The 26,671-nt window shown below is 41.1% G+C and overlaps 1 protein-coding gene across 2 annotated transcripts in view; it reads left to right on the top strand.

Annotated features, from left to right (window-relative positions):
• The window catches only part of pdzrn4 (PDZ domain containing ring finger 4), a 472,471-nt gene that overhangs the window by 405,826 nt on the left and 39,974 nt on the right, over nucleotides 1-26,671 (top strand). For both annotated transcript variants that reach the window (XM_060839983.1, XM_060839982.1), the window contains one exon: nucleotides 22,320-22,573. In XM_060839983.1, coding sequence (XP_060695966.1) covers nucleotides 22,320-22,573 — 254 coding nt within the window. The remainder of the gene's footprint in view (nucleotides 1-22,319; nucleotides 22,574-26,671) is intronic.

The following is a 26,671-nucleotide window of genomic DNA, read 5'->3' as shown; positions in this document are numbered from 1 at the left end:
CTGACATTGTGCAGAACATTGGTGAGGCTGCTTCTGGAGTATTCTGTACAGTTCTGGTTGCTCTGCTGTAGGAAGCATTGTGTTGAATTGGAAAGGATTCAGAAGAGATTTACCTGGATGTTGCTGAGACTGAAGGGTTTGAGTTAAAAGGAGAGGTTGGATAGGCTGTATTTTTTTTTCACTGGTGCATGGAAGATTGAGGTGTGACCTTTCTAGAATGAGGGACATAGTTAAGGTGAATAGCAAAGATGTTTTCCCTAGGGTCGGGGACTTCAAAACTAGAGGGCATATTTTTAAATTGAGAGGAGAAATATTTAAAAGGGACCTCAGGGGCAACTGTTTCACACAGAATTGTTCATATGTGGATAAAACTGCCAGAGGAAGTGTTAGATAACAATACAGTTACAACATTTAAAAGACATTTGGGCAGGTACATGAATCGGAAAGGTTTATATGAGCTAAATGCAGGCAAATGGGACTAGTTTTGTTTGGGAAACCTGGTCAGCATGGATGAATTGGACCAAAGGATCTGTTTCTGTGCTGTATGACTCTGTGACTGAGTTCTCCAAAGAGATAGCCTGCCATTACCAGTTGGAAAAGATCTGATTTTAAAGCTATGTGGACTCGGGCATGGTTAGTGCTTGAATAGGAGACTGACTGTGAATACCAGGAGCAGTGGGTTTTAGAGCTCTTGTAGCACAGTGACAGTGTCCCAAGCTCTGATTCAGGAAGTCCAGGTTCAAGTTCTGCCGGCACCCTAAAGCATGTAATAGCAGCTACAAATAGGTTGATTAGAAAATGTCTGAAAGACCCAGGCATTTCATGAAAATCAGGAAAAGTTGGTACAAAGTACTAAGAAGATAAGCTAATAGTTTGGAGCTCTGTTATGGAAAAGACTCAATGCGAGGTTGATTGTCTAATTATCAGGATCTGGGGATTCTAAAAGTGGCACACATATATGGCCTCCTATCTGAGACCGATGAGAACTTTGGTACCTTGAGTGAAGGATGCTGTTAAGGTGATAGTGGGTGGACATTAGGCAGTGTGCTCACTGAACACAACGTAATCCAGTCTGATCCTCCAGCAATATCTACCATGCACTAGAAGTCACTGAATGATGGTCAAAAATCTGATATCTTGTGGATGTTTCACTCATTGCTAGCTGTGTTCAGACAACTTCACAAAGACTCTGAATAGAGTGTGCATTTTCCCATTTGCTAGAAGTTAGAAACAAAAGTTAGAGACACTATCGCAAAAGCCTCACTGAATAGTTCTGAAACAGAAGATTACATAGGCTCATGACCTCATGTTAGAGACACCTATAGCCGCTCAAGAAGCTGTAGAAAAGTTAACCTTTTTTTTCAAAAAGTGAAGGTCTGTCGGGAGTTTGACAGAGTAAAGTGTAACTTCAGCACACTGCCTTCAGTGTTGAATATTGCAATAGAAATAAAAGAATTGAGGAAGCTGAGAAACTGTTGTAACTCTCGTCAGCCCCTAAAAGAATGCAGAGAGCAGCACAGACATCATAACTGGCAAATGAGCAGTTAAAGTCACAGTACCAGTTGGCACACTTGAGATTTGGAAGAGTGCCTAATTCCCCTGGCTGTTTGATCTCTAATCTGCAGTTCCATGTCACTAGCAAAGACCAACAAATGTCAGAGTCAATTCAAAGAATTTATTTGATTGTCAACAGTGATTTAGACTATATATTCTTTGTTGAGGTGGAGATCATCAGGTCAGATTTTGAAATTGACCTTGCAAATTGAACACAGGCGTTTCAGGCATCAAAACTGCGGTTTGTGGTATTGAGCTGCTGGTGTGAGAGGGATGAAGCAGAGCACGGTTAAGAATTAGCCAGGTTTGTAGCAATGCCCCATTCATTGCAACAATAGAAGTTGCTCCCATCTCATAATATCTGGAATCTTGTTGCAAATCAGAAGTAATCTATGCCAATTCATCACCCGTTTTCACTGAAATATAATCACTTTGAATGAAGTAAAAGCTAGATCTGGTATAGCATTAAAACCTAGAGTTAAATTGGGATGTTGCGTGAATGGAATAAAATTTGAATATATTGGTATTGGAATGGGACATTTTGGGATTACTGCTTCTAGATTTGCAAGCAAAATGGAAGCCTATGAAATAAAAGGGCAGTTGTAGCTTGGACAAAGAATTAGCTTGGGGATTTTGAAAAAGGTTAGCCTGGTTGAGGAAAATGTCAGATTTTCTGACTGGAGGGAAGTATACATTGCATTTCCCCCTGGGTTCGGTATCCAGTATGCTGCTATTTTTGACATACTTCCCTTGTTTGGTTTCACAGGGCATAAGTTTTGAAACTTAGAGAGGGTACAAACTTTGGAATTGTGGTAAATTGTAGGAAAGGCAATAATAGGCTTCAAGAGAACAAGGAATGACTGGGCATTGGGCAGTAATGTCACAGTTGACATTCCATATAAGGAAATGAGGTGATATGTTACTAAGAAGAATGAGGATAAAGAGAATAATTCTGAAGGAGGTGCAACTCAAGCTCTGGAATTTGTGTACAAACCTTTGAAGTTGACAGAATAAATTAATCACGCAATTAATTAGGCATGCTGAATCCTGAAATTGTGCAAATTGAGGAACAGAGCACAAAAGTCATTAAATTATGCTGAACCAGTGTGAAAAATCACTAGTGATCAGTATGGGTGACTTAGTGCAGAGAGCTTCAGGGAGGATATCAAGGTTCCATTGGGTGTACAGGAGATGTTGCCAGCATGTTTCCTGGTCTGAGTGATGACTGTCCTTTGCGTTAAAGGGAGAATTTGGGGGGGTTCTGCTGAGAGCAGGGAAGGTTTAACAACTTGCTGTGTAAAATCAGGAAGAATTCGGATGGAGCAATGATAGTGAAGAGAGATGGTTTCTAACAGCTAAATGGGATAACTGGAGAATGCAAAATAAGGATGATTGGCCAAGATCCAGAGTCACCTCAGGAAAATGTTTTTACGTATTGAGTGGCTGGGATTTAGATTGCACTGCCTGGCAGAGTGGGGAAAGAGATTCAGTTGCAGATTTCAGAAGGTAAATCGATTAAATTCTTGAAGGAAGAATATTGTTGTGAAGGACAGAAGGTTGGATTAGTTGGATTGCTCTTCAGAAGAGCCATTTAATACTTGATAGTCCACTTGGTGTCATTTTTGGCTGTACCCTTGGTATGGTTCTGCTGTGAACGGGATTACAATCCACAATTGCTTGGTAGTGCAGCACTTCAGCATTGGTAAAGGGAGAAATGAAAGTGAAGCTTTTATTCTGCATGAATTGCAATGTGCATAAAACAAAAAAAGCTCTTGATTTTGTATCTGCTTTTTAACAATGTTGAGAAAATGTTGATGTTCTATTGGGCGCTGATATTAATTTGGGGAACTGGAATTGCACAATACCGGTATTGGGCTGAAGCATCAGGGAGTTTGATTAGGCTGAATCGTAAGACCAGAGGGGTCCCCGAAGGAGATCATCTGCTGTGGACACTACTTCCAAACTACAGCACTACAAGGGCAGGGGTGGAAATACAGAAACTGGCGGCTGCCCTTAAAAATTTAATCAATGATACCACTGGCGCAATGGGAGAAACTCAGTCCCAGATATCAGCCATAACCACCAAAATGATAGCAACAAGACTATGTTACTTTATCTGATCTCATTTGTTGGCCATTGCATTTTTAACTGCACAAGTAGAGATTTTATTTTTTGTAAATATTTCTCACTAAGTTAATTGGGTAGTCCAGTTGTCTCTAGCCAACTTGTTTAGAATTTCAAATTCAGATCCTCATGTTGTGATGTCCTTTCTCATCCCCGATATCTACCTCAGTTGTTTTATGATCATAATTTGCTCCTTTATAAGATTCTTAAATCATTCTGGATTGTTACCCTGAGTTTAGGATTGTACCTTGTTCCTTTTGCAAACTTTCATGAACCTGCTGTCAAAAATCATTGCCTTTACCAGTTGAGGTGATCTGCTGTGCCTGTGTAAAGATCGCATGTTACAGCACCATCTATAAGGCACATATCAGGAATGCAATGGAACACTTTACACGCCTGGATAAATACAGTTTCAACTACACTCTAGAAACTCCACACAATACAGAGTGGTAGCCTGTACCATCTACAAGAGGCACTGCAACAATTCACTAAGGCTCCTTAGGAAGCACTTTCCAAGCACATGATCATTACCACCAAGGCCAGTATCTGCATGGGAGTACCATCACCTACCAGTTTCCCTTCAAATCACATGCCATCCCAACTCTCAACTATATTACTGTTCCTTCAGTGACCCATTCAAAATCCTTTCCAACAACACTGAGTGTCTCTGAACTCCAAGGATTGCAATAGTTCAAGAAGGCAGCTCATCAGCACCTTTTTCAAGGTAATGAGAGATGGGCAATAAATGATGCCCTAACCAGTGACTCCCACATCCTATGAAAGAATCAGATAAAATCCCCCATTATAACCATTTCGTTTTCATTTTGTGCTTTTGTGTAATCAATTGTTATGCCTATCCCAACGTTATTAAAGTGAACACAGTAGCAGTTCTTATTAGATCTTTATGACCGCTGTAGTTCGTACTCATTCTGTTCTCCTTCATTGTCACAGAAAACCACTTTTTCTGGTGTTGCATTTGCATCTTTTATGAATATTGCACCTTCCTCTTCTTTCCCAATTGAACAGCCCTACCTGATATTGCCCGAAGTTACCTGGGTGCTCAGGTTGATTTTGAGCATTCTGAAATTGTTTGCGGTGCTGCATGAAAAGGATTTTGAAATTGTGCCTCTAAATGCTCAATCACCGAGCAATTTAAAGTTTGGATTTTTTTTTAAGAAAAAGGTCACGCTATTAAAATAAAAGTGCACCCAGAAATTGTGCTTTTACCCTTCTTCCTGTTATTGTTACCTCCAACTCTGTGAGCCAAATTTCCATCATCCACCTATCATATGTTTTAAGTCCCACTCACTGTGACGCTATGTTCACATATCAAACTGGGCTCCTGCTCTAAAAAGAATCTCCAGTTTAAAATGTGTTCATGGTCTCGCAGTTCCCTTATAAACATCTCCAGATGAAATCATTTGAAAACTCTGCTTTCCCCCCATACTTGTGGACCCCTGTTGTCTTTTGTCCCTCTGTTGTTGGCCATGCCTTCAGTTGTCTGAGTCCTTCCTAAAACCCACTACCCTTCCACACTCTCCTCTTGTAAGTCTCTCCTTAAAATATCATTCTTTAACCACGCAGTTGGTTCCATCTCTTAATATCTCCTTGAGTTTAAAATCTGATTGAAGATTTGTAGCTCGGGTATCCGTTGTTGTGGTTCTGCTCGCCGAGCTGGAAGTTTTTGCTGCAAACGTTTCGTTCCCTGGCTAGGGAACATCATCAGTTATCTGATTGAAGATTTGTAGCTCGGGTATCCGTTGTTGTGGTTCTGCTCGCCGAGCTGGAAGTTTTTGCTGCAAACGTTTCGTTCCCTGGCTAGGGAACATCATCAGTTGATGTTCCCTAGCCAGGGAACGAAACGTTTGCAGCAAAAACTTCCAGCTCGGCGAGCAGAACCACAACATCTCCTTGAGTGTCACATTTTGTCTGTTTGCTGTCAAGTACCATGAATGGATGAAAGATACTGTTCATTCAACTTTTTCCTTTTCATCCAGTGTAATACTTTTACAATCAACCTAATAATTAGTGGGATCTGACGTTAAATAGTCAGCAGGTCCATATGGAGCCTGAGGCAGAGAGTACATGAAAAGCTAAGAAATTCCACACCAGAAAATAACCAAAACAAAGTGTTTCTCTGAAAAACTGGAATAGTGATGAAGAGAAAATAGAGATTTTTTAACTTTGTTATGAGAGATCCAGCTTGTGTCAAGGCATTTCAGAAATGTGTTGAAATCAAACTCCTGGACTGTTAATTATTCAAAAATGTCATGACTTCATTGAGAATGGAAACAAATACTTGCTCTCCAAAGTAATTCAGATTTCAGTGGCAAGAAGATTGTAAGCTATCAGAAGATTGAAAGGAACAATAAAGATCAGTTGGGAATTGTGAAAATGGCGCATTAGCCAACCAGCTTTTCACATTGACTGAGTTCTCTCTGCACTTGGTCAAAATACAAACTTCTGCTTCTGGTCCCACTCTCAATCACCCTGGAATACCCCACATGGTTGGTTGCACAGAGTTTCTGATCAAAGACACAAGCTCTGCACCTTGGCTTGTGTTTGTGCCAGGTTGTAGACTGACAATAGAATGATTAAATGTGACTAAAGGGAATCATCCTGCTCTTTGCAACAGTCCAGTCAAAGTTTAACATGTAAAGATATTTTTGATTTTTCTGTAGTTTGCTTGTGATTTGAAATGGGTAGAAAGATTGTTTTTAAAAATCAAGAATTGTGAAAACGATTAATGCACTGTTTAAAAGACTGACAGTCATTATAAATGCTTATACAACTGTTCAAGCGGGGGGGGGAACAGATGAGTTAAGGTGTGTGTGTGTGCGCGTGCGAGAGAGAGAGAGAGAGAGAGATTCAGCTAGTGAGAAGTAGCTGATTGGTCTGGTGAATGGTGACCACTTGTCAATGGTAAGTACTTCTACCTGCCAACAACAATGTGATTGCTTCTGACCAAAATATTACACCACCAACCTGTTCAGCTAGATGGGAACCAGTCAGACATTCAAAAGGAAAGGACAGCTGCTTCCCTGTAAAGTTTATTTAAAAACCCTCAAACCTGAAGCACGCCACTGTATTTTCCCTGATCCATTGTTGTAAGCTGTGACCTTTAGCCAATCAGAGACTTTAGAAGAATGAACCAGTTACTCCTGCAAGCAAGTGAAAGTAATTGGAGAAGGAAAATTGAGTACATGACAAGCCAAAAGAATTATGTCAATGAACATAGACAATTGAACTGCCTTCCTAGTCTTTCTCTCCATCCATAACATCCATGTTTTGTTTTTATGTCTGTATGTGTATATAGGTGGCCATTTAGAAGGAGGTTAGAGCTTTAACTAGTAGGGTTATATGCCAACAGTACATAATTGTCTACCTGCAGCTAGAGTCCATTTATTACAAATACATATTAATTCCTGTTCAAGACAGAAACCTGAGCCATGCTTTCTGTCATTGTGGATCAAAAGGTAAGTTGTGGAATTTTGTGAAGTTTTATAAAAGCTAAAATATTTGTGACCACTCCAGGAATAGAGCAGCTTGATTTACAGCATGATGCTCCACTGAGATATGATAAATACAGTGTAAAAGCTTCTGTTAAGTTAATTGCTTGCTGTTAGCATTGTCAAAAGTTGTGACCTTGTTCGTTGTGGTAATCATTCTTTAAACAGTAGACCTCCTCCTTCTCTTTGTTACTAGGTAAATTCAGAAATGCCGTTGATTAGCACTGAGTACATCCATTGTAATTTGCTGGGGTTGTGTGTCTTTTTGTTGTGTCTCTTAAGTGTTCACCTCCCTTCTTAGAATCTAATTTTGTCAAACTTGTGCTACTTTTGTTTCACCTCTGTCTAGCAGATGAGAACTGAGAACCCCAAGTGAAAAGTCACGAGTTCTGAAACAGCCATGGCTCATCCCCCACCAGCCATGAGCGGCACGGTGGCACAGTGGTTAGCACTGCTGCCTCACAGCGCCAGAGACCTGGGTTCAATTCCTGCCTCAGGCGACTGACTGTGTGGAGTTTGCACATTCTCCCTGTGTCTGCGTGGATTTCCTCCGGGTGCTCCGGTTTCCTCCCACAGTTCAAAGATGTGCAGGTTAGATGAATTGGCCATGCTAAATTGCCCGTAGTGTTAGGCGAAGGGGTAAGTGTAGGGGTATGGGTGGGTTGCGCTTCGGTGGGTCGATGTGGACTTGTTGGGCCGAAGGGCCTGTTTCCACACTGTAGGTAAAATAATCTAATCTATCCTGCTCTCACAGGAGAACTTCTCCTCCCCTCCCTACACACCAAGGGAGCATGACAAGCTTCAAAATGTGGCCAAAGTCAGAAAGACGTTTCAGAATGACTGCACTATTTGTGGATGTCCCTTTGCACTCTGTTTTGTTTGCTGTCAAATGTGATAGTTGAAGCCATGGTATTTCGTTTGTTTAACAAAAAGCATCTGTATCTCAGAAGCTGAATCACAGGTTAGAAATCGTGAAACAGCCCTGTTATAAAACCCAAAATCTGTCATTCTGATCATTGACTAGATACAGGGCTGTTTTGAGCAGTCACCATCACTTTGTTTGAAGTAATTGCAATTTTCTGGGTTGACATTTGTAGTGCATGCACCCCATGTTGCTGTAATCCTCATTCCATAGATTCTGTTCTGATAGTTTCTCATGCCAGGTATTTTAAAACCATCTTTTTATCCATGCAATGTCGATCATTTTAACATTTTATCAGTAAAAAGAAACAGATCAGACAAGCCTAAAGTGAAAAGCAGAACCTTGATGTGCTGTGGAATGTCTTCAAAGAGTATAATACTAACCAATTTTATTTCTGTTTCTGTGTGCAGAGCAAATAAGCTCAGCATTTCAGTTGTTTCAACACTGGTGCTGCAAGCACTACGCAGGGACGGATTAATATATATTGAACAGCCTTGTTAGCTGTAATGGAAACCCTTGTACCATTTGACAAAATTTGGTTGAGAAATTAAAACAAACGCTGCTTCTTAATATCCTTTTAGTGTATTGTTTCAACAAGAGTTGAACTGTCTTTATCAGTAGTGCAATAAAATTATTTTTTATTGTCTTCTATTGCATCTGTAAAAGACAAAGACCTATTCATCGTCAGAAAAAGGTTAGAATGAGTTTGGGCTTAAATCGGCAAGTTGAGCTGAATCAGAGAATTTTTCATCCTCCTTGCATGAAATGTGCCTGTGGTCTGCTGCTACTTAGCTCACACACTTAATTCCCAAGGAGTGAAGGCTGGCGGCATGGGCATCCTGCCAGGTTTAATGGTAGGGTGTCTTAATTGTGCTCTTCCACTTTTAGATCTACAGGAGCAGCAGCCAGCTAATGGTATGGAGCCTGAAATTGGTGCTTGTTGCAGGTTGCAGTTATGTGCTGAGGTGGGAAAGGGAAACCTGACAGTAAGAGAAGGAACTAGAGTTAGAGCGAGATTTTGAATATCATGGAGCCCAGCAGGATTGAGTGAAAGACCATGAATAGATGGCCTAAGGGATGAGGGCCAATGGCTGGGTAGAGCACTTGTGTTCTGCATGGCTCACAAGAAGTTGCATCCCTGAAGTTGCAAAGTTTCCCAACCTTGAGAAACACAGCTGGCAACTGTGAAAAGTATCCTCTCAGCCCTGCTTTTTTTATAACCGTATTTATACAATTCCTTCTGAAAGGCAGTGTTGAATCTGATTCTTCCACCCATTCAGAAAGTGCTTCCCAATCGTTTGCTTCATCTCCACTCAGAGATCTTTTGCAGAACTGTAAAGTGGTGTAGTGTACAGATTAACAAATCATTTCAAATAACAAAGCAGGTTGTCAAGAACATAGTGTCCAGAATTATGTAATTGGAATCCAAAAGGGTCTGGTTGAACTTGTTTAGTATCATGATCAGACAATACTTGGACAATTGAGTAGTTTTGGTCTCCACATTATAAGAAGGGCATAGAAACATTAGAAGGAGGGCAAAAAAAAAGAAAGGTGTGGGTATCCAACTTCAAGAATGCTGATGTGTAATGTTTATGGAAGAAAGGGATGATCTTGTCGCTGGCATAAGGGTTTGTCTTATCCATCATGTCCTATAACAAGCACACCTCCACCATTAAAACTGAACATTATGTTAAGGATGAGTACCATGGATATGCGAGTGCAAATAAGTTAAAGTGTGTGGGGAACCAGTGAGAAAGAGAGCATGACCTAACTTTCAATATGGCTTGTCTTGTTGTGGTTTTGATGCAGTGCAGCATGCTGAGATATTTAAGGATCAGAGATAATGAGGGTGAGTATTGAAAATAGTGGCATTTAGGGGAGGTCAATAGGAGATCGAGGTGGGTTTGAGAGCTTTTGAAGGTGTGAAAGCTGCAACAAGGAGGATGAGTCAAGGAAGAGATTTCGAGGATGTATGGAGTGAAGGTTCATTTCACAAGAGGAAGCCGTGAGGAAATGAAATGGAGCACAAGTTATATTTTGCTTTTTATTTAATGTATGTTTTTGAAAGAGATGAACAATATTAACATTAGCACACAAATTTGATAGGGCAGTGCTTTTTGAAATCACTAAAGACTTTGAACGCATAAGAATTGCAACAGCTATTGCCATTCTGTTGATTGCTGCCTTGGGGGCCGACTTGTTCTATTCCTTATTGTCAGGTAATTTACTGTGGGAGAAATGAATGCAGCAAATTACAAAGGTTATTAACCAAGATGTGGTAAACCCGAAAATGCTAATGAGTGAGGGAGCATCAGTGATAAAACTGCCAGAACATGAGACGCAGAGGAAGAATTAAATTGAGCTTTTACGAATTTGTGCAGTGTATCCATTAGTGCAGGAACTGCTCAGTGTGGAATCAAGCCCAGGTAATGAGAGGATCCGACTTTTCACCATCGGTGGTGAATTTGACTTTTGAGTAAGAAGATTGGGACTTGTGTGCCTAATCTCAGGAAGCATTTTGGTACTGGACTGAGGGGTGAGAAATGAGGGAATTCAGCACTTGTAACAAGCGGCAGCCTTTGGCCAGGTCACAAAGTCAGTCACAAATTCTGATTACAGAAATTTTGAAGTGGACGGTGGAGATCCCACATTCCAATTTGATAAAGGATCCTTCTACTCCTCCTTGCCAGCATTGATCCGAAAATCTGGTTGGCTGCCTTGCTGATTGTGGGATCTTGCTGTGTGCAAATTACCTTTTGCATTTGCTACTCTCCCAAGTGATATGTTGTATTTGAAGCATCTTGATGTGGAGACTTATGAGCTACGAAAGTGACTCATGAGGAAAGGTGGGAAGTGCATCATCTTTTTTTTTGGAGGGTTTTTTGGGATGTGTCTTTAATGGGCACAGACTTAAGAATGAGTGTCACTGTTAGTTGTTCAGAAGACGATGTGAGAAGATGGCTGATTACTGCTGCTCCGAGGAGTTCTGTGTCTCAGCACCTGATATCACTTCCCATTCTTAAACTCCTGAGGTCCTGCATTCTCCTCATGCACTCTCTGTGCTGTTGGGAGGAACGATACTCCTCCTGTATTCTTTGACCTTTCTCATCCAGATCTGCTCATCATGTTCTTCCTTACCTTGGACAAGATCAGCTCACTGCAATCTCTTAGCCTTCCACCCGATTTCCTGAATTTCCTGCACCCTCAGGTCTGAGAAGTTTTGATGATGATGAATCCCTGTTGTTAGAAATCTTTCGTTTTGAATGAGTCAGTGTGTCGTGCAATGTCCCCTCCCTTTCTGATCGGTCAGGAAAACGAAAAGTGAGACGTTGGTAACAGTGGTTCTGTTAAAAAGCCAGTAACAATTGGATTCCCAGTCTGTCACAAGCCCTGCCATTTCACCAAGTTCTGACTTGGAAAACTTCCCATGATGTCTTAACTCAGAGAATATTCTCAGTCTCACGGCCCGTGTCTGCATGGGTTTTTTCCGAGTGCTCCGGTTTCCTCCCACAATCCAAAAATGTGCAGGTTAGGTGAACTGGCCGTGCTAAATTGCTCGTAGTGTCAGGTGAAGTGGTAAATGTAGGGGAATGGGTCTGGGTGGGTTGCTCTTCAGAGGGTTGGTGTGGACTTAATGGGCTGAAGGGCCTGTTTCCACACTGTAAGTAATCTAATGTAATCTAGTAATGTGGAGCATAACCATTGATGTAGACCAGCAGGCCTGAGGTCAGTTTCTGTGCTGCAGTAATCTGATGTAATACAGTGGAAGTGACCAAGCAGGAATAAAACTTGGGCCCAGTGTTGATTTTTGTTTTTCCATCCAAGGGGTAGTAAACCAAATTTAAATCAATGCATGCTGAGTAGCAAAGGATCTTTCTGTTCTGTGTGGCTCAGTGTAACACTTTTCCATCATGCCACTGTTGGTCTAACAGGTCGGGACAAAATGAGGAAATCCAATTGTAGGCTTGTCGTTCCTGGGCCTTCGACACTAGATAATCTGTAATATTTATATGGCTCACTTGGCAGTCAGTTGTGTCAATAATTTCCTAGTGATTTTTCCAAAGATACAAAATTGTGCGAATCGTTTTGTGCAGTGTGGCTCAAACCCCATATTATTGTCATAGTCCCTCCCTGCTATTATAATGGGAGAACCATCATTAAAGAAGGTGATATGGTTCAAAGAAATGACCCATTATCATCTACTTCAGGCATTTGGGTCAGGTAATATTGGCAGTGACAGCAACCTTGCCAGAAATGTTCATATCCTGAGAGAATAGAGAAAGACAAACTTGTTTCATCAAAGAGTTTTGAAAACAAATGATCAGAATCTATTGTTTCAAAGCAAAGTTCAGGAATAATTTCATGAAAAATACAGTGTGATTCCCTAAGGTGTAAAATCTCATCAAAGATTAACAATATGTCATTTGGATTTATACTGTGCCTTTCACAGTTCAGTTTCTGAAATTTACAACTATAGCCTTTTCAACACAAAATGCAACAATTGTGTAAGTAAGATGAAGAACTCATTTACTGGCATCAATTAAAAGATTACATTTTGACCAAGATCTGGGTGAACCCCCTGTCCTCACTTCAATATTGCTTTGGGATCTTAAAGTATTTGAGCAAGTACTTTAAAACCCCATCCAGAACATGTCACGTACAACACCACCTCAATATTGCAGAAACCTATCAACATCGATTACATGTTCATGTTTCAGAGAGATTTCAACCTCAAACTCTCCAAATCCAAAGCAAGACTGTAACCAAGTGAGTCAAACAAATATGAAGAGCAGAATAGAATCAATTAGAATCTGGGCCAGTGGCGGGTGAAATATTTTAAAATATCACACTTTGAAGGAAAATAGAAAACACCAACAAAAAGCTTACAAAGAAAAGTGTTGTAGTTCTTTCCTGGACATGTTTTTGTCCAATGTATGGTAATTCATGCCCACTATGATATCAACATGGATGTATCTTGAATATTTAGATTATTTTACATCATGCTTTTATTCTCTACTAGAACATAATTTACTACTTTCTACAAGATATTCTGCTGTGAAATTTATTGGAGATACTGACACCTTTGTTCTCCCATTCCAGAAATCTTTTTCTGAAAGTGACCATAAAGCAGTGGAGTGTCAGTTTTAAAAAAGACCATATCATTCGTGCTGCAGAACCAACTGTTTATCAAGAAATAGTTAAAAGTAGTGCACTAACCAGTAACTCTACTCCCTTTAAGAGCTGGTGTGGAGAGGTGGATGTTGAAGCATTGGCGAGTCTTAGTAAGAAGAAGTCTTGATGAGAAGATGCAATTTGTTGGACAAGAGCAGACAGTACTCTTTACATTGGCTAGTTAGGCATGATCACTAATGCTGGAGGAGAAAGTGAGGACTGCAGAAGCTGGAGATCAGAGCTGAAAATGTGTTGCTGGAAAAGCGCAGCAGGTCAGGCAGCATCCAAAGAGCAGGAGAATCGACGTTTCGGGCATAAGCCCTTTTCCAGTAACACATGATCACTAATGCTATCAGGCACCAGGGCTGTCATCTGTGAACCTCATTGGGATCTCAAGCTAGACGCTTCTTTTCCCTACATAACGCTCTATGATGGATGGAGCTGATTGTAGTCTCCAATATTAATCCTTTCATGTTGATTAATTTGTATGACATTTCCCGCCAATTTTTATTTTCCAGCATTGTCAACATTTATATATTAGACTACATAACAACAATGTAACAACTTTTACATTGATCACTACTCCAGAAGTCTCAGGCTTCACAAATTCAGGTTTCACAATTCTTCCAGGACTAATTTTCTTCAGATTTGGAAGATTGATCTTTTGCTGGAGGATTATTGCTTTTGATTCAGTTGCCTGTAAATCAGTCCTACAGAGGAGGGTCTTTCATTTTCATTTCTGCTAAGCTCAATAGTTTGTTCAATACATTATCCTTAAATCTCCAACATCTCCTCTGCAGTGGAACTCTTTCCTCCTAATTGTATTGTTACCCCAAAGTGTTGGGGGTGGAAATTCTAATCTCCTGAATGTCCATTGTGGAAGCTGGTTGCTCTGGTACCTTGATGTTTTCTTCTTGGCAGTATCTTGACTTCTCAGACCAGGTAAATTATTTTATTTGCCCATGTCTGCGATCTGTGGGTGTTAATCTCTCTCCCATGGAACAACATGTGGCTCATCTTTTTTTTCCAAGCAAATCTTTACTCTCAACCTGCTGGTACACCTGTATTGAAGTATGTCAAGTTTTAACTTCATCTTACTTGTGGCGGAGGGGGGGGAAGATAATGTCATCCTAGTGAACTAGATGTGTTCAAATCCTCATTGCATTGGAAGTTTCCATCTTCCTTTACATTATCTTTGTCACGTGAACTAATAATTCTCCTATGAAGGACAAAAGGATCTGACATTGAAATTGGGCTCTTGATTATGTTAACTTCTGGCACCTGGCAACATATCTGCTGTATCAATCCAGTCACCTGGATCAATCTGGCTGTTTGAACGTGTTCAGCTGTGATCTACAATGAGCTCAAATAGATTGTACGACTATTCTTCAAGTTAGTGTTTACTTTATTCTGCTAAACTTTGCTGATTTTTGTCTTTTTGAAGGTTCTTCATTGATGGTGGGGCATACAAACATATGAATTAGCATCTGGATGTAGGTTTGCTCGCTGAACTGGAAAGTTCATTTTCAGACATTTCGTCACCATACTAGGTAACATCTTCAGTGAGCGTCTGAATGAAACACTGCTGCTGATTCCTGCTTTCTATTTATACGTTTGGTTTTCTTTGAGTCAAATAAATATTCAGACATATAAATAGAAAGCAGGAATCTCAGCAGTGCTTCATCTGGAAGCTCACTGAAGATGTTACCTTGTATGGTGACAAAACGTCTGAAAATGAACGTTCCAGCTCAATGAGCAAATCTACATCCAGAACCTCAACCTGAGCTACAAATCTTGAGAAGACTAGGAGTAGGAGTAGTTCATTCAGCCCATTGAGCCTACTCCATCATTTCACAAGATTTATGGTTGATCTGATTGGGACTCAAATCCTCATGCCTGCCTGTCCTCTCATCTTCTATCACTTGCTTTAAAATATTCAAGGTCTCTGCTTCCACAATCTTTTGAGAAAGAAGTTTGCCAAGACTCATGATGCTCAGAAAAAAAATCACCTCATCTGCTTTCATTAGGCACCCCCAATCTCAAAAAAGTAACCCCTAGTCCAAGATTCTCCTAAAAGAGGAAATATCCTCTTCACATCTACCAAGAGAAGACCCCTTAAGATCTTATGTTATAATCAAGTCACCTCTTGCCCACCTCATATTTTCTAATCAACCTGTTTAAAGATGTTATTACACACATCTGAAGCAGGTGGGCTTGAATTTCGGTCTCCTGGCTCAGAGGTAGGGAGACTGTCAATGCACCACAAGAGATCTACCTCTTAATCTTACAAATTCCACCAGTTGAAAGTGTCACCTGTCCTTATAATTTCACCATTCTATGTATTAGACTATTAAACCTTCTCTGAAAAACGTCCAGTGTATTTATATCCTTCCATAAGTAAGATGACCGTTATTGTGCAACGTACTCCATGTGGTCCTTCCTAATTCTTTCCTGTACCTGCATCTGGGTCCATCCTTAGAAAGTTTTCTTAATTGTTGGAAAGCCTATTCTGTAAATTCTGAAATATCCCCTTAACTGTCTGCCATTCTTTCTCTATTAACCGCTCCTTTAACATAATTTGCATGTTCACTTCAGCCAGGTCTGCTTTTAGGCTCTCTTCATTCCCCTTGTTTCCCCTTATTTCAACTTTAAAGAAGAGCCATAGAACCACAGCCCTCTCTCTTAGACTTAATATAAAAATCAGTTATGGTATGACTACTGATATTTACACATCCCTTCACGAACAGATTATCAATTAATTGTGTCTTGTTGCTCAAAGAACAAAGAAAATTACAGAACAGGAACAGGCTCTCCAGCCCTCCAGATCCTCTATCTAAACCTGTTGCGTATTTTCTAAGGGTCTGCATCCCTCTGCACCCTGCCATTCGTGTATCTGTATAGATACATCTAAATGACGCTATCATGCTCAATACCAGGTCCAATGTAATCTGATTTCAGGCCAGCTGCAGAACTTGCTATTTGAAGGAACTGAATCAAAAGCATTGTAATGTACATTGCGAAGTCTGTACAAGAAAACTTTCCAATTCAAGATGTGGATGTATCCACAAGAAATTGAGCAATACTTAACCTTCTGTTGGGCAATAAAGCAAGGCAAATGACAGGTGTCAGTAGGGGGAGCACTTTGGGGCAAGTGATCATAAATCATAAAACAGTGATGAAAAGGATAGAATTGATCAAAAAAGTTAAAATTCTAAATTGGAGTCAGGCCAATTTGACAATGTCAGACAGGGAACTTTCCAACGTTGATTGGGGGAGGTTATTTGTAGGTTAAGGGACAGTTGGAATAACGGAAGTTCAGAGACAATATATTCCTGTAAATGCAAAGGCCAAGCCTGGCAGAGGTAGGGAATGCTGGATCACCAGAGAAATTGAGGCTCTGATCAAGAAAAAGAAGAAGGCATATGTCAGCTGAGATTGAGTGAATCCCTAGAAGAGTATAAAGGCAGTAGGAGGGAAATCAGGTGGGCAAAAAGGGGACATGGGATAGCTTTGGCAAATAGAATTCAGGTGATTCCAATTAGATTTTATAAATACATTAAGGGCAAAAGAATAACTAAGGAGAAAATAAGGCTTCTTAAAGATCAAGTGGTTGCCAGTTTGTGGAAGCACAGGAGATGGATGAGATATAAATGAAAATTTTGCATCTGTATTTACTGTGGAGAAGGACATAGAGGCTAGGGAACTTGGGGAAATAAATGGAAATGTCATGAAAGGAGGTTATATTACTAAAGAGGTGGTGGTGGCTGGTCAGGTGCTTTCCCAGAACTTTGTGGGAAGCTAGGGAAAAGATCGTTGGGCCCATTGCTGAGATACTTACATCATCAACAGCCATGGGAGATACTGGAACAATGGAAGACGGCTAATTCTGTGCCATTATTTTAAAAAGGCTGTAAGGAAAAGCCAAGAAACTATAATGAATGAGCCTTACATCAGCAATGGGTAAGTAATTGGAAGGGATTCTGAGGTGCAGAATATACATGTATTTGGAAAGACACCATCTGATTAGAGATAGTCAACAAGACTTTGTGTGTGGGAAATTATGTCTCTGTCACCTCTTCAAAAAAATGCAGGCATGTTACTAAAAAGATTGATGAAGGCAGCGTGGTAGATGTTATCTATATGGACTTCAGTAAAGTGTTCAACAAGGTTCCACTCAGTGGACTGGTTCTTAAGGTTAGATTACATGAGATTGTGGGAGGGCTTGTCAATCAGATACAAAATTGACTTGGAAGTGGCAGGAGATAGAGGCTGGTGGCAGAGGGTTCCTTTTGAGACTGACAGCCTATGATCAGTGGTATGCCTCAAGGATCAGTGCTGGATCCACTGTCTTTGCCATTAATATAAATTATTTGGATATGAATATAGGAGGCATGGTTAGTAAGCTTGCAGATGGCACCAAAATAGGTGCTGTTGTGGACAGTGAAGAAGTTCACCTCAGAATACAACTGGACCTTAATCAAATGGGCCAAAGGGCCGAGGAATGGCAGATGGAGTTTAATTTAGTAAAATGTGAGGTGTTACATTTTACTGAATCCAACCAAGCCAGGACTTATACAGTAAATGGTACAGCCTTGTGGAGTGTTGCCAAATATAGAGACCTCGGGGTGCAGTAGCCTAGTTCCGAAAAAATGGACTCGCTGGGAGACAGAGTAGTGAAGAAGGCATTTGGCGTGCTTGTCTTCATTAGTCAGAACATTGAGTTTGGACGTTGTTGCCGGTGTAGTGGATATTGGTGAGGTCACATTTAGAAAACTGCATACAATTCTCGGCACCCGTCTGTAGCAAGGATATTGTTAAACTTGAGAGGAAGCAATAAAGATTTACAAGAATGTTGCTGGGATTGGAGGGTTTGAGCTATAGGGAGAGGCTGAATAGGCTGGGAGTATTTTCCCTGGAGCACCGGAGGCAGAGGAGTGATCTTACAGAGGTGTATAAAATCATGAGGAGCATAGATGGGGTTAACAGCCAATACCTTTTTCCTAGGATGGGGAAATCCAAAGATGGGACAGGAAGACTTAAAATGGGCCTGAGGGGGTAACGTTTTCACACAGAGGGTGGTGTGTGTATTGAGTTGCTAGGGGAAGTGGTGGAGTTGGGTACAATTACAGCATTTAAAAGGTGGTTGCATGACAGGAAAGGGTTTAGGGAGATATGGGCTAAATGCTGGCAAATGGGTTAGGTCAGATTGTGATGTGAGGTTGGTGCTGACAAGTTGGACCAAAGGGTTTGTTTCAGTGCTGTATGACTCTAATTTGTGAAATCTCTGCCATGCATAACTGTCGTAGTGGAAAGCTCTGGGATATGTTCAGTGCCTCATGCAGACCCATTGGTGAATCTGTTTCTTATAGTCAGGGAAAGTAAAGCCCAAGGGAAAATAACCTATTTTACAATCACATAATCAGCACTTTGTGTTATTCACTCTGTGCTTGATACAATGAGCTTTTGTGCTTCTTCTATATAATAGTTGTCTGCTTTGTATCTTGGCATGCATAATAAAATTGTTTTGACAAGACACAAGACTCAGCCTATAATGCTGATTGTGGTGGAAAGCAGCCAGTTTGCAGTCTATTACTTCCAAATTGCAATTTGCCCACGCAGCTTCCAAACGGTTAATGTCCTCCCTCAGATGGTCTATTTTCCCAGCTACAAATTCTCTGCGCAAATCACCCAGTGAATGGGGAATGGCAATATCTTCCTCATTTGTATTTAATACTGATGTGGCTCAATTCCAAAAATACGTTTCAGCTAGTTACACTTCAGATGGGAGCTCAGTTCCCAACATCTGGCACATATTTACCAGGAAATCAAAAAGGAGAAAGAGCCATTACATAGAAGATACATCAAGGATGGAAGTAATACGGTGTACATCTGTAAACCTATAGGTTTTATTATTCATGGCATGTGTGTAGATTCATCAACCCATCTGGCACACTACAATTATCCTAACATCCTGCTATCGGTCTAATAGAGTGTGGTTCCTGTTTCTTGCGGGAGTTTTCTTGTCAGCCGCTTGACCGTTTGATATGATTGTAAGAATGGCAGCGTTTGCAGCAACCATGTTCAGAGGTTCGTCAGGAGCTCTCACCACAGTCAGAAGTTGTTTATGTTTCCATTCCCCTCTCCATAAAATGATTACACAATCCAAGATGGTACTTCAGTTTACTTGGACTGAGGGAGTCTAGCACTGTTGCAGGTGTTATCACTGGACTGTTAATCCAAAGACTGAGGTGATGTTCTCGGGACCCGGACAACAGCAGATGGTGGAATTTGAATTGAATAAAATATCCGACGTTTAGAGTGTAATGATGACCTCGAATCCATTGTACATTGTCAGAGAAACCCACTCATTACTCTCATGTCCTTCAGGGAACAAGTCTGCCATCCTTACCTGGTCTTGACTACATGTGACTCCAGACCCACAGCAAAGTAGTTGATCTGGGTAATTGGGGATGAGCAGTAAATGCTGGCCTAGCCAACGATGCCCTCATCCCATGAATGAATGAGTGAAATACAAAATGCTGATTTTCAGATGAGACATTAAACCAAGAGGCCTTTTCTTCCTCGTATGGATATGAAAGATCTCTGTCCTATTCAGAAGAGTTCTTCCTGACCAACCCTTATCCCTGAAATGACACCTTGAAAAACAATATTGTGATTCTCCCAGTACTGTTTGTAGGATCTTGCTGCATAATTACCATAATGAGTACTTCAAAAAAGCACCTCGTTACCTGCAAATCACAGTGGGATATCTTGACATAAGAACGTAAGTGTAGCAGTATTTTTTCTTATTGCCATAGTGAAGTGTAATTCACTGTCATTTAGTTCCTGGAATACAAGCCACAGCACTGCTCAGATAAGCAGAATCTCAGCACGAATTGTGTTTAAAGGCGCAACTTCAAAATCCTGCAATGGGCTGGTAGTGAGGTGCTCTGACGAGACTGGCTTGAGTCCATGAATACTTGCAAAGCCCCAGGTTGCATCCACATTTTCTGTTGAGTTCGCTTACCCAAGGTATTATTGGGATGCCTGGCCAATAAAGGTGGAACCCTGTCATCAATCCTAAGTTTGTTTGTCATCCATTGTTTCTTTCTGACTCATGGCTGATGGATCAAGATAGGATTGGATCTGACAAGGACGCTTTCTACTAAAGCAAAAGCAACTTGCATTTATATAGTGCCATTCAAGTAGAGAAGTATCCCAAGATATTTCACCAGAGCATCATCAGATAAAATTTGACATAAATGCACAGTACAAATGTTCAACTTTAAAGACAGGTGAAATGGTCAGTGGAGTAAATTTGGGTCAAGGTAGCTAGCCACATCATAGAACAATACAGCACAGAACAGTCCCTTCGGCCCACGATGTTGTGCCGAACATTTGTCCTAGCTTAAGCACCTATTCATGTACCTATCCAATTGCCGCTTAAAGGTCACCAATGATTCTGACTCTGTCACTCCCATAGGCAGCGCATTCCATGCCCCCACCACTCTCTGGGTAAAGAACCTACCCCTGACATCCCCCCAAACCTTCCACCCTTCACCTTAAATTTATGTCCCCTTGTAACACTCTGTTGTACCCGGGGAAAAGTCTCTGACTGTCTACTCTATCTATTCCCCTGATCATCTTATAAACCTCTATCAAGTCACTCCTCATCCTTCAGTGTTCCAATGAGAAAAAGCCTAGCACTCTCAACCTATCCTCATAAGACCTATTCTCCATTCCAGGCAACATCCTGGTAAATCTCCTCTGCACCCTCTCCAAAGATTCCACATCTTTCCTAAAGTGAGGCGACCAGAACTGCACACAGCACTCCAAATGTGGCCTTACCAAGGTCCTGTACAGCTGCAACATCACCTCACGACCCTTGAATTCAATCCCTCTTCTAATACCGAAAGATTTGGGAGGATGCGTAGACGATGAGAGTTGACAGAGTGCAGAGTTCTCTGTGGATTGTCGGGCTGAAGAAAGTTTTGGAGGGGTAACAATGTGGAGGACTATGATTTAAATAGCTAATCAACACTAGCTGTAGATTTAACCTCAGAGAATGGCCAATCAATGAGGGCACAGAATAGAAGTCTAGTTCAACATGTTTGAAAGAAGAGAGAAACAAAACTGTAAGCATATTCTGTGGCAGAGAAATGTAATGAGATTAAACATGTGTAACAAACCTGCTGCCACCTACTTGCTATCCTGTAATTATCTTGCTGCTTTGATCTTAACATTCAAACAATACATTTTAGCTCACCCATTTAAAGATCAAGATTCCCAATGTTTGCAATATATGGCATTACTACAGCCATATTGCATACTACTTAAGTGAATTTGTCTAAGCTGTTACTCAGTCTAGCTTTTCAAAGTGCTAGTCTCTCTCTTCCACATGTAAACCTTTTTAAAGCAATGGCTTTTGATTGAGATATGGAAGTTGCTTCTCTGAGCTCACAAGAAAGGTTGTCAAAGAGACTTGTTGAGCTGCCAACTCCCTCCTCCCTTTTGCTGCTAAGTTGCCCAAACTCTTCTCCCAGATGACACCTGTCAAAATCAGAATCTGACATTATGGAGTGAGCATGGTATATTTCAAAACTTAAATGTAGTCAGCGCTGCAACTTGTTGCCATAAAAATAGTTGGAGGAGACTATCATGGGTGTGGTAAATGGAGATTTTTTTAAACGCACTTTCCTATCTCTCATTGGGTGGTAAAATACCTTTTCTCCGTCCCCTTTCCCTCTCACCCTGTCATTCTCACTCTCTCTCACCCCCTCCCCCACTTCTCCCCCCCTCCTCTCTCTCTCTCTCTCTGCCTCTTCCCCCCCCCCCCCCCACTTCCCTCCCACCCCTACCCATTCCATCCCATTGTCTCAGTACCGAAGTTCTGAATAGACTTCCCATTTATATTGTAGGCTTTGTGCACTCATTCTGTTCTGAACAAAGTGAAAGAACTTGTCATAGTCTACAGCAGTGCGTGAGCACCTCACATGTTCCTGGAGAGGATGATCTCACGGTGCATTCTGCTTTTGCAGGTCAATGGGAAGGATCTCTCAAAAGCCACACACGAGGAGGCTGTGGAAGCTTTCCGAAATGCCAAGGACCCAATTGTCGTACAGGTTCTGCGTCGGGCCCCCGTCACAAAGAATCATGGCAGTTCCCAGGAAGTTCCACTTGTGGATGCTGGCACACAGACAGAAATTACTTTTGAGCACATCATGGCTCTCTCCAAGTTGAGGTCGTCTTCGCCTCCAGTACCTGACATCTGCCCGTATCTATTATCAGACAGGTAGAACACAACCTTTCTCACTCTCTTGATTGTTGCAATCATTGTATTTGTTTACTTTAACTAGTATTTCAAGGATGAAAGTTCTGTTTGGTCTTATGTGGTCTGACAATTACATCATTGAAGGCAACCATTCACCCATTGCCAATGCTGGACTCCCTACTGGAGCTGCCCACTCTAATTCCATTTCCTGCCCATTGTTCAGATGTATTTTTCATTTGGGTATCCAGACCTGTTATTCTGTCAGTTACGTTAAACTTAGTTTGTGCTCCAATAGTTCGTTGTTGTAAACTGTTCCATGTTCATTTGTGTGAAAACCTTTACTTTCAACACCCCCTATGTCCTCTGATAATTTTCAATCTGTCCCTCCTATTACTGACTCATCAGCAATTATCAATTTTTTTATATAGAATCCTCACAGTGTGGAACCAAGGCATTTTGTCCAACAAGTCCACACCAACCCTCTGAAGAAATCCCATGCAGACTCATCCCTTGACCTTATTCTTGTAACCCTGCATTTTCCATGGCTGAAGCACCTAACCTACATGTCCTGAGGCTTTCACTATGTCCCTTGTCACGAACCTTCAGACTTTCAAAAGCTCAATTGGATTAACTTTAAACTTGTCTTTTGCCATGGTTTGACTTGTCACCCATTTCATTATAATTATGATCTCTGATACTTAGTCACCATTGCCAAATCACCTTTTCAATGGCATCTTTTAACAGAGTACCCAAACACACATCTGACATTGAACCTAGCTAATTGAGATACAAGTATAATTTCGGTTGTTTTTAATCCCGTTGTCCCTGAAGACATGGTCCATTTTGCCCTTCCTTGGACCTATTATTTCTTTAAGTCATTAATGTGATGCCACTGTTTAAAAAGGGAGTAAGGCAAAAGGCGGAAAGTTATAGGCCAATTAGACTAACCTCGGTTATGGGTAAAATTGTGAAGGATGAGATTTCTGAATACTTGGAAGCATACGATAAAATAGAGCAAAGTCAACATGGTTTCATCTAGGGGAGGTCATGCCTGACAAATCTGCTGGAATTCTTGGAGATAGTAACAAGTAGGTTTGACCAAGGAGAGACAATGGATGTAATCTACCTGGACTTCAAGAAGGCCTTTAACAAGGTGCCTCACAGAAGCCTGCTAAGGGCCCATAGTGTTAAAGGCAAGGTGCTAGCATGGATAGAAGCTTGGCTGTCTGAAGAAAGCAGAGAGTAGGGGTAAAAGGCTTTTTCTCAGGATGGCAGCTGGTGACAAGTGGTGTTCCACAAGGGTTAGTGTTGGGACCGCAGCTTTTCACTTTGTACATTAACAATCTAGGAGAAGGAACTGAGGGCATTCTGGCTAAGTTTGCAGACAATACAAAGATCAGTAGGGGAGCAGGTAGCATTGAAGAGGTGAGGAGGCTGCAGAAGGATTTGGATAAGTTAGGAGAGTGGCCAAAGAAGTGGCAAATGGAATACAACTTGAGAATGTGAGAGATCTTGCACTTTGATAAGAAGAATAAAAGTATGGACTATTTTCTAAATGGGGAGAAAATTCAGAAGTCTGAAGTGTCAAGAGACTTGGGAGTTCTAATCCAGGATTCTCTCAAGGTAAATTTGTAGGCTGAGTCAGTAGTTAGGAAGGCAAATGCAATGATGGTGTTTATTTTGAGAGAACATGAATGTAAATGTAGGAACGTACTACTGAAGTTCTATAAGGCTCTGGTCAGACCAATTTTCAGTATTGTTTGTAAGTTCCTTAAGACATGAGGAAACTTTGAGGACTCTGGGTCTAATCGATGGCGTTTAGAAGGATTGGGGGGTGTCAAATTGAAGCTTACAGAATACTGAATTGCCTGGCAGAGTGGATGTTGGGAGATGTTTCTATCGGTAGGAGAGACTAGGGCTGGAGATCACAGCCTTAGAGTAAAGGTAGTAAAGAATAGAGATGAGGAGAAACTTCTTCAGCCAGAGTGTGGTGAATCTATGGAATTCACTGCCACAGGATATTGTGGAGGTCCATCCTTGAGTGTATTTAAAACGGAAATAGATGGGGATCAAGGATTATGGGGAGAAAGCGGGAGAATTGGGTTTTGAGAAACTTATCAGTCATGATTAAATGGCAGAGCAGAGTGGATGGGCTGAATGGCCTAATTTCTGCTCCTGTGTCTTATGGTCTTAAATATTATCTGCTTTTCAGCTCTCTAATTTCAATCAGTTAAATGCTTGGAATTTCAAGGAATACTCATTCCATTTGTAGTATTTTACTTCTCAGTCTTCACCACCACCCCCTCACTCTGCCATGTAATTCTCTTTTTCTTCAAGCACTCATCCATTTGTTGCTGTTACCTGTCCAGTCCACCTTTTACTTGTCCGCCTCTTCTTGCAATCCCTGCCCCTCTCAGTCAGTCATGCCCTCTAATTTAATGTCATTAGCAAACTTCAATCTTGGACGTAGCTGTCTGTTCAGGGGCAGCACATGACTCAGGGTTAACAAAACTGCCTCACAGCGTCAGGGACTTAGGTTCGATTCCAGCTTGAGCAACTGTCTGTGTGGAGTTTGCACATTCTTCCCAGGTTTCCTCTCACAAACCAAATATGTGCAGATTAGATTAATTCATCATGCTGAATTGCCCATAGAGTGGGTTAGGTGCATTACTAAGGGGTAAATGTAGAGTGACAGGGTAGGGGAATAGGTTGGCTACTCTTTGGAGGGTCAGTGTGGACTTGTTGGGCCAAATGGCCTCTTCCCACATTGTAGGGATTCTACAATATCCTTTATTATAAGAAGAAAGGAAGCCAGGGATGCCCTAGTATGGATCTGTGGGCAGTGTCACCACTCAGTTTGTACTGATGTGAAAAGCACCAGTTTACTCACGCTGTTTGCTTTCTATCACCGGGTCATTTCTGAGCATCCTATTAATATGTGCCTTCATTTTCATTACTTATTTGTTGCACCTTATCAAATGTCTTAAGAAGTTTGGGTAACTCTGTATATTTAACTTTGTGAACATGGTTTCACATGGTCTATTGTAACCTAATGGTAAAGTGTCTCCATCTGAGCCAGGAGTTTTCTGTTCAAGTCCCAATGCTCCACAGATGTGCCCTAACATATCTGAACAAGTTGATTAAAGATATTTATAATTTGTTTCCAATATAATTAATTTGTAACTGCATCTGAATTATATGCAACAGATTCTATTTTAGTACCACCATTTAGAAAGCAACTTTTTTCTTTTCGATGTTATATTCACCACAGAAATAGACTTTTGTTGGAGCTTCTCAGCTCACACTGAACAGGACAATTTGTAAGTATGCCAATGAAGAAACCATGTTAACACTGTACAAGAGGAGAGTGCTGATTGGTTAGCAAGTAGATTCCATTTGCGGCATCACCACATTGCAACAGGCACTCAACTGCCAATCTTCATTTAAATTTTAAACAAGAAAGGTTGACCCTGGTAAAGGTGTTCACCTGCGAGATGAACCAGAGATGACTGTCACCTGTTTTCTTCAGCTGAACCAGATGGACTGCTTGCAAATGGTCTTTCTGTCTGCAAAGAACAGGACCCTATGTATTAATAGATGTATCTATACGAATGTGCAAATGTGGTACACTGGAAATGCCAGGCATCCCTAAATATTTTAATACACAGGGTCTTGTTCTTTGATTGATTGAGTTTTTTGAGGAAGTAACAAAGAGGATTGATGAGGACAGAACGGTAGATGTGATCTATGTGGAATTTAGTAAGGCATTCAACAAGGTTCCCCATGGGAGACTGATTAGCAAGGTTAGATCTCACAGAGTACTCGCTTTTGGATACAGAACTAGCTCAAAGGTAGAAGACAGAGGGTGGTGGTGGAGAGTTGTTTTTCAGACTGGAGGCCTGTGACCAGTGGAATGCCACAAGGATCAATGCTGGGTCCACTACTTTTTGTCATTTACATAAATGATTTAGATGTGAGCATAAGAGGTACAGTTAGTAAGTTTGCAGATGACACCAAAATTGGAGGTGTAGTGGACAGCGAAGAGGGTTACCTCAGATTACAACAGGATCTGGATCAGATGGGCCAATGGGCTGAGAAGTGGCAGATGGAGTTTAATTC

Source organism: Hemiscyllium ocellatum, chromosome 19 (assembly GCF_020745735.1).
Source record: "Hemiscyllium ocellatum isolate sHemOce1 chromosome 19, sHemOce1.pat.X.cur, whole genome shotgun sequence".
NCBI classification, from domain to species: Eukaryota; Metazoa; Chordata; class Chondrichthyes; order Orectolobiformes; family Hemiscylliidae; genus Hemiscyllium; species Hemiscyllium ocellatum.
Note: the sequence above shows the minus strand (reverse complement) of the source record. Positions and strands in the feature narration are given on the sequence as shown.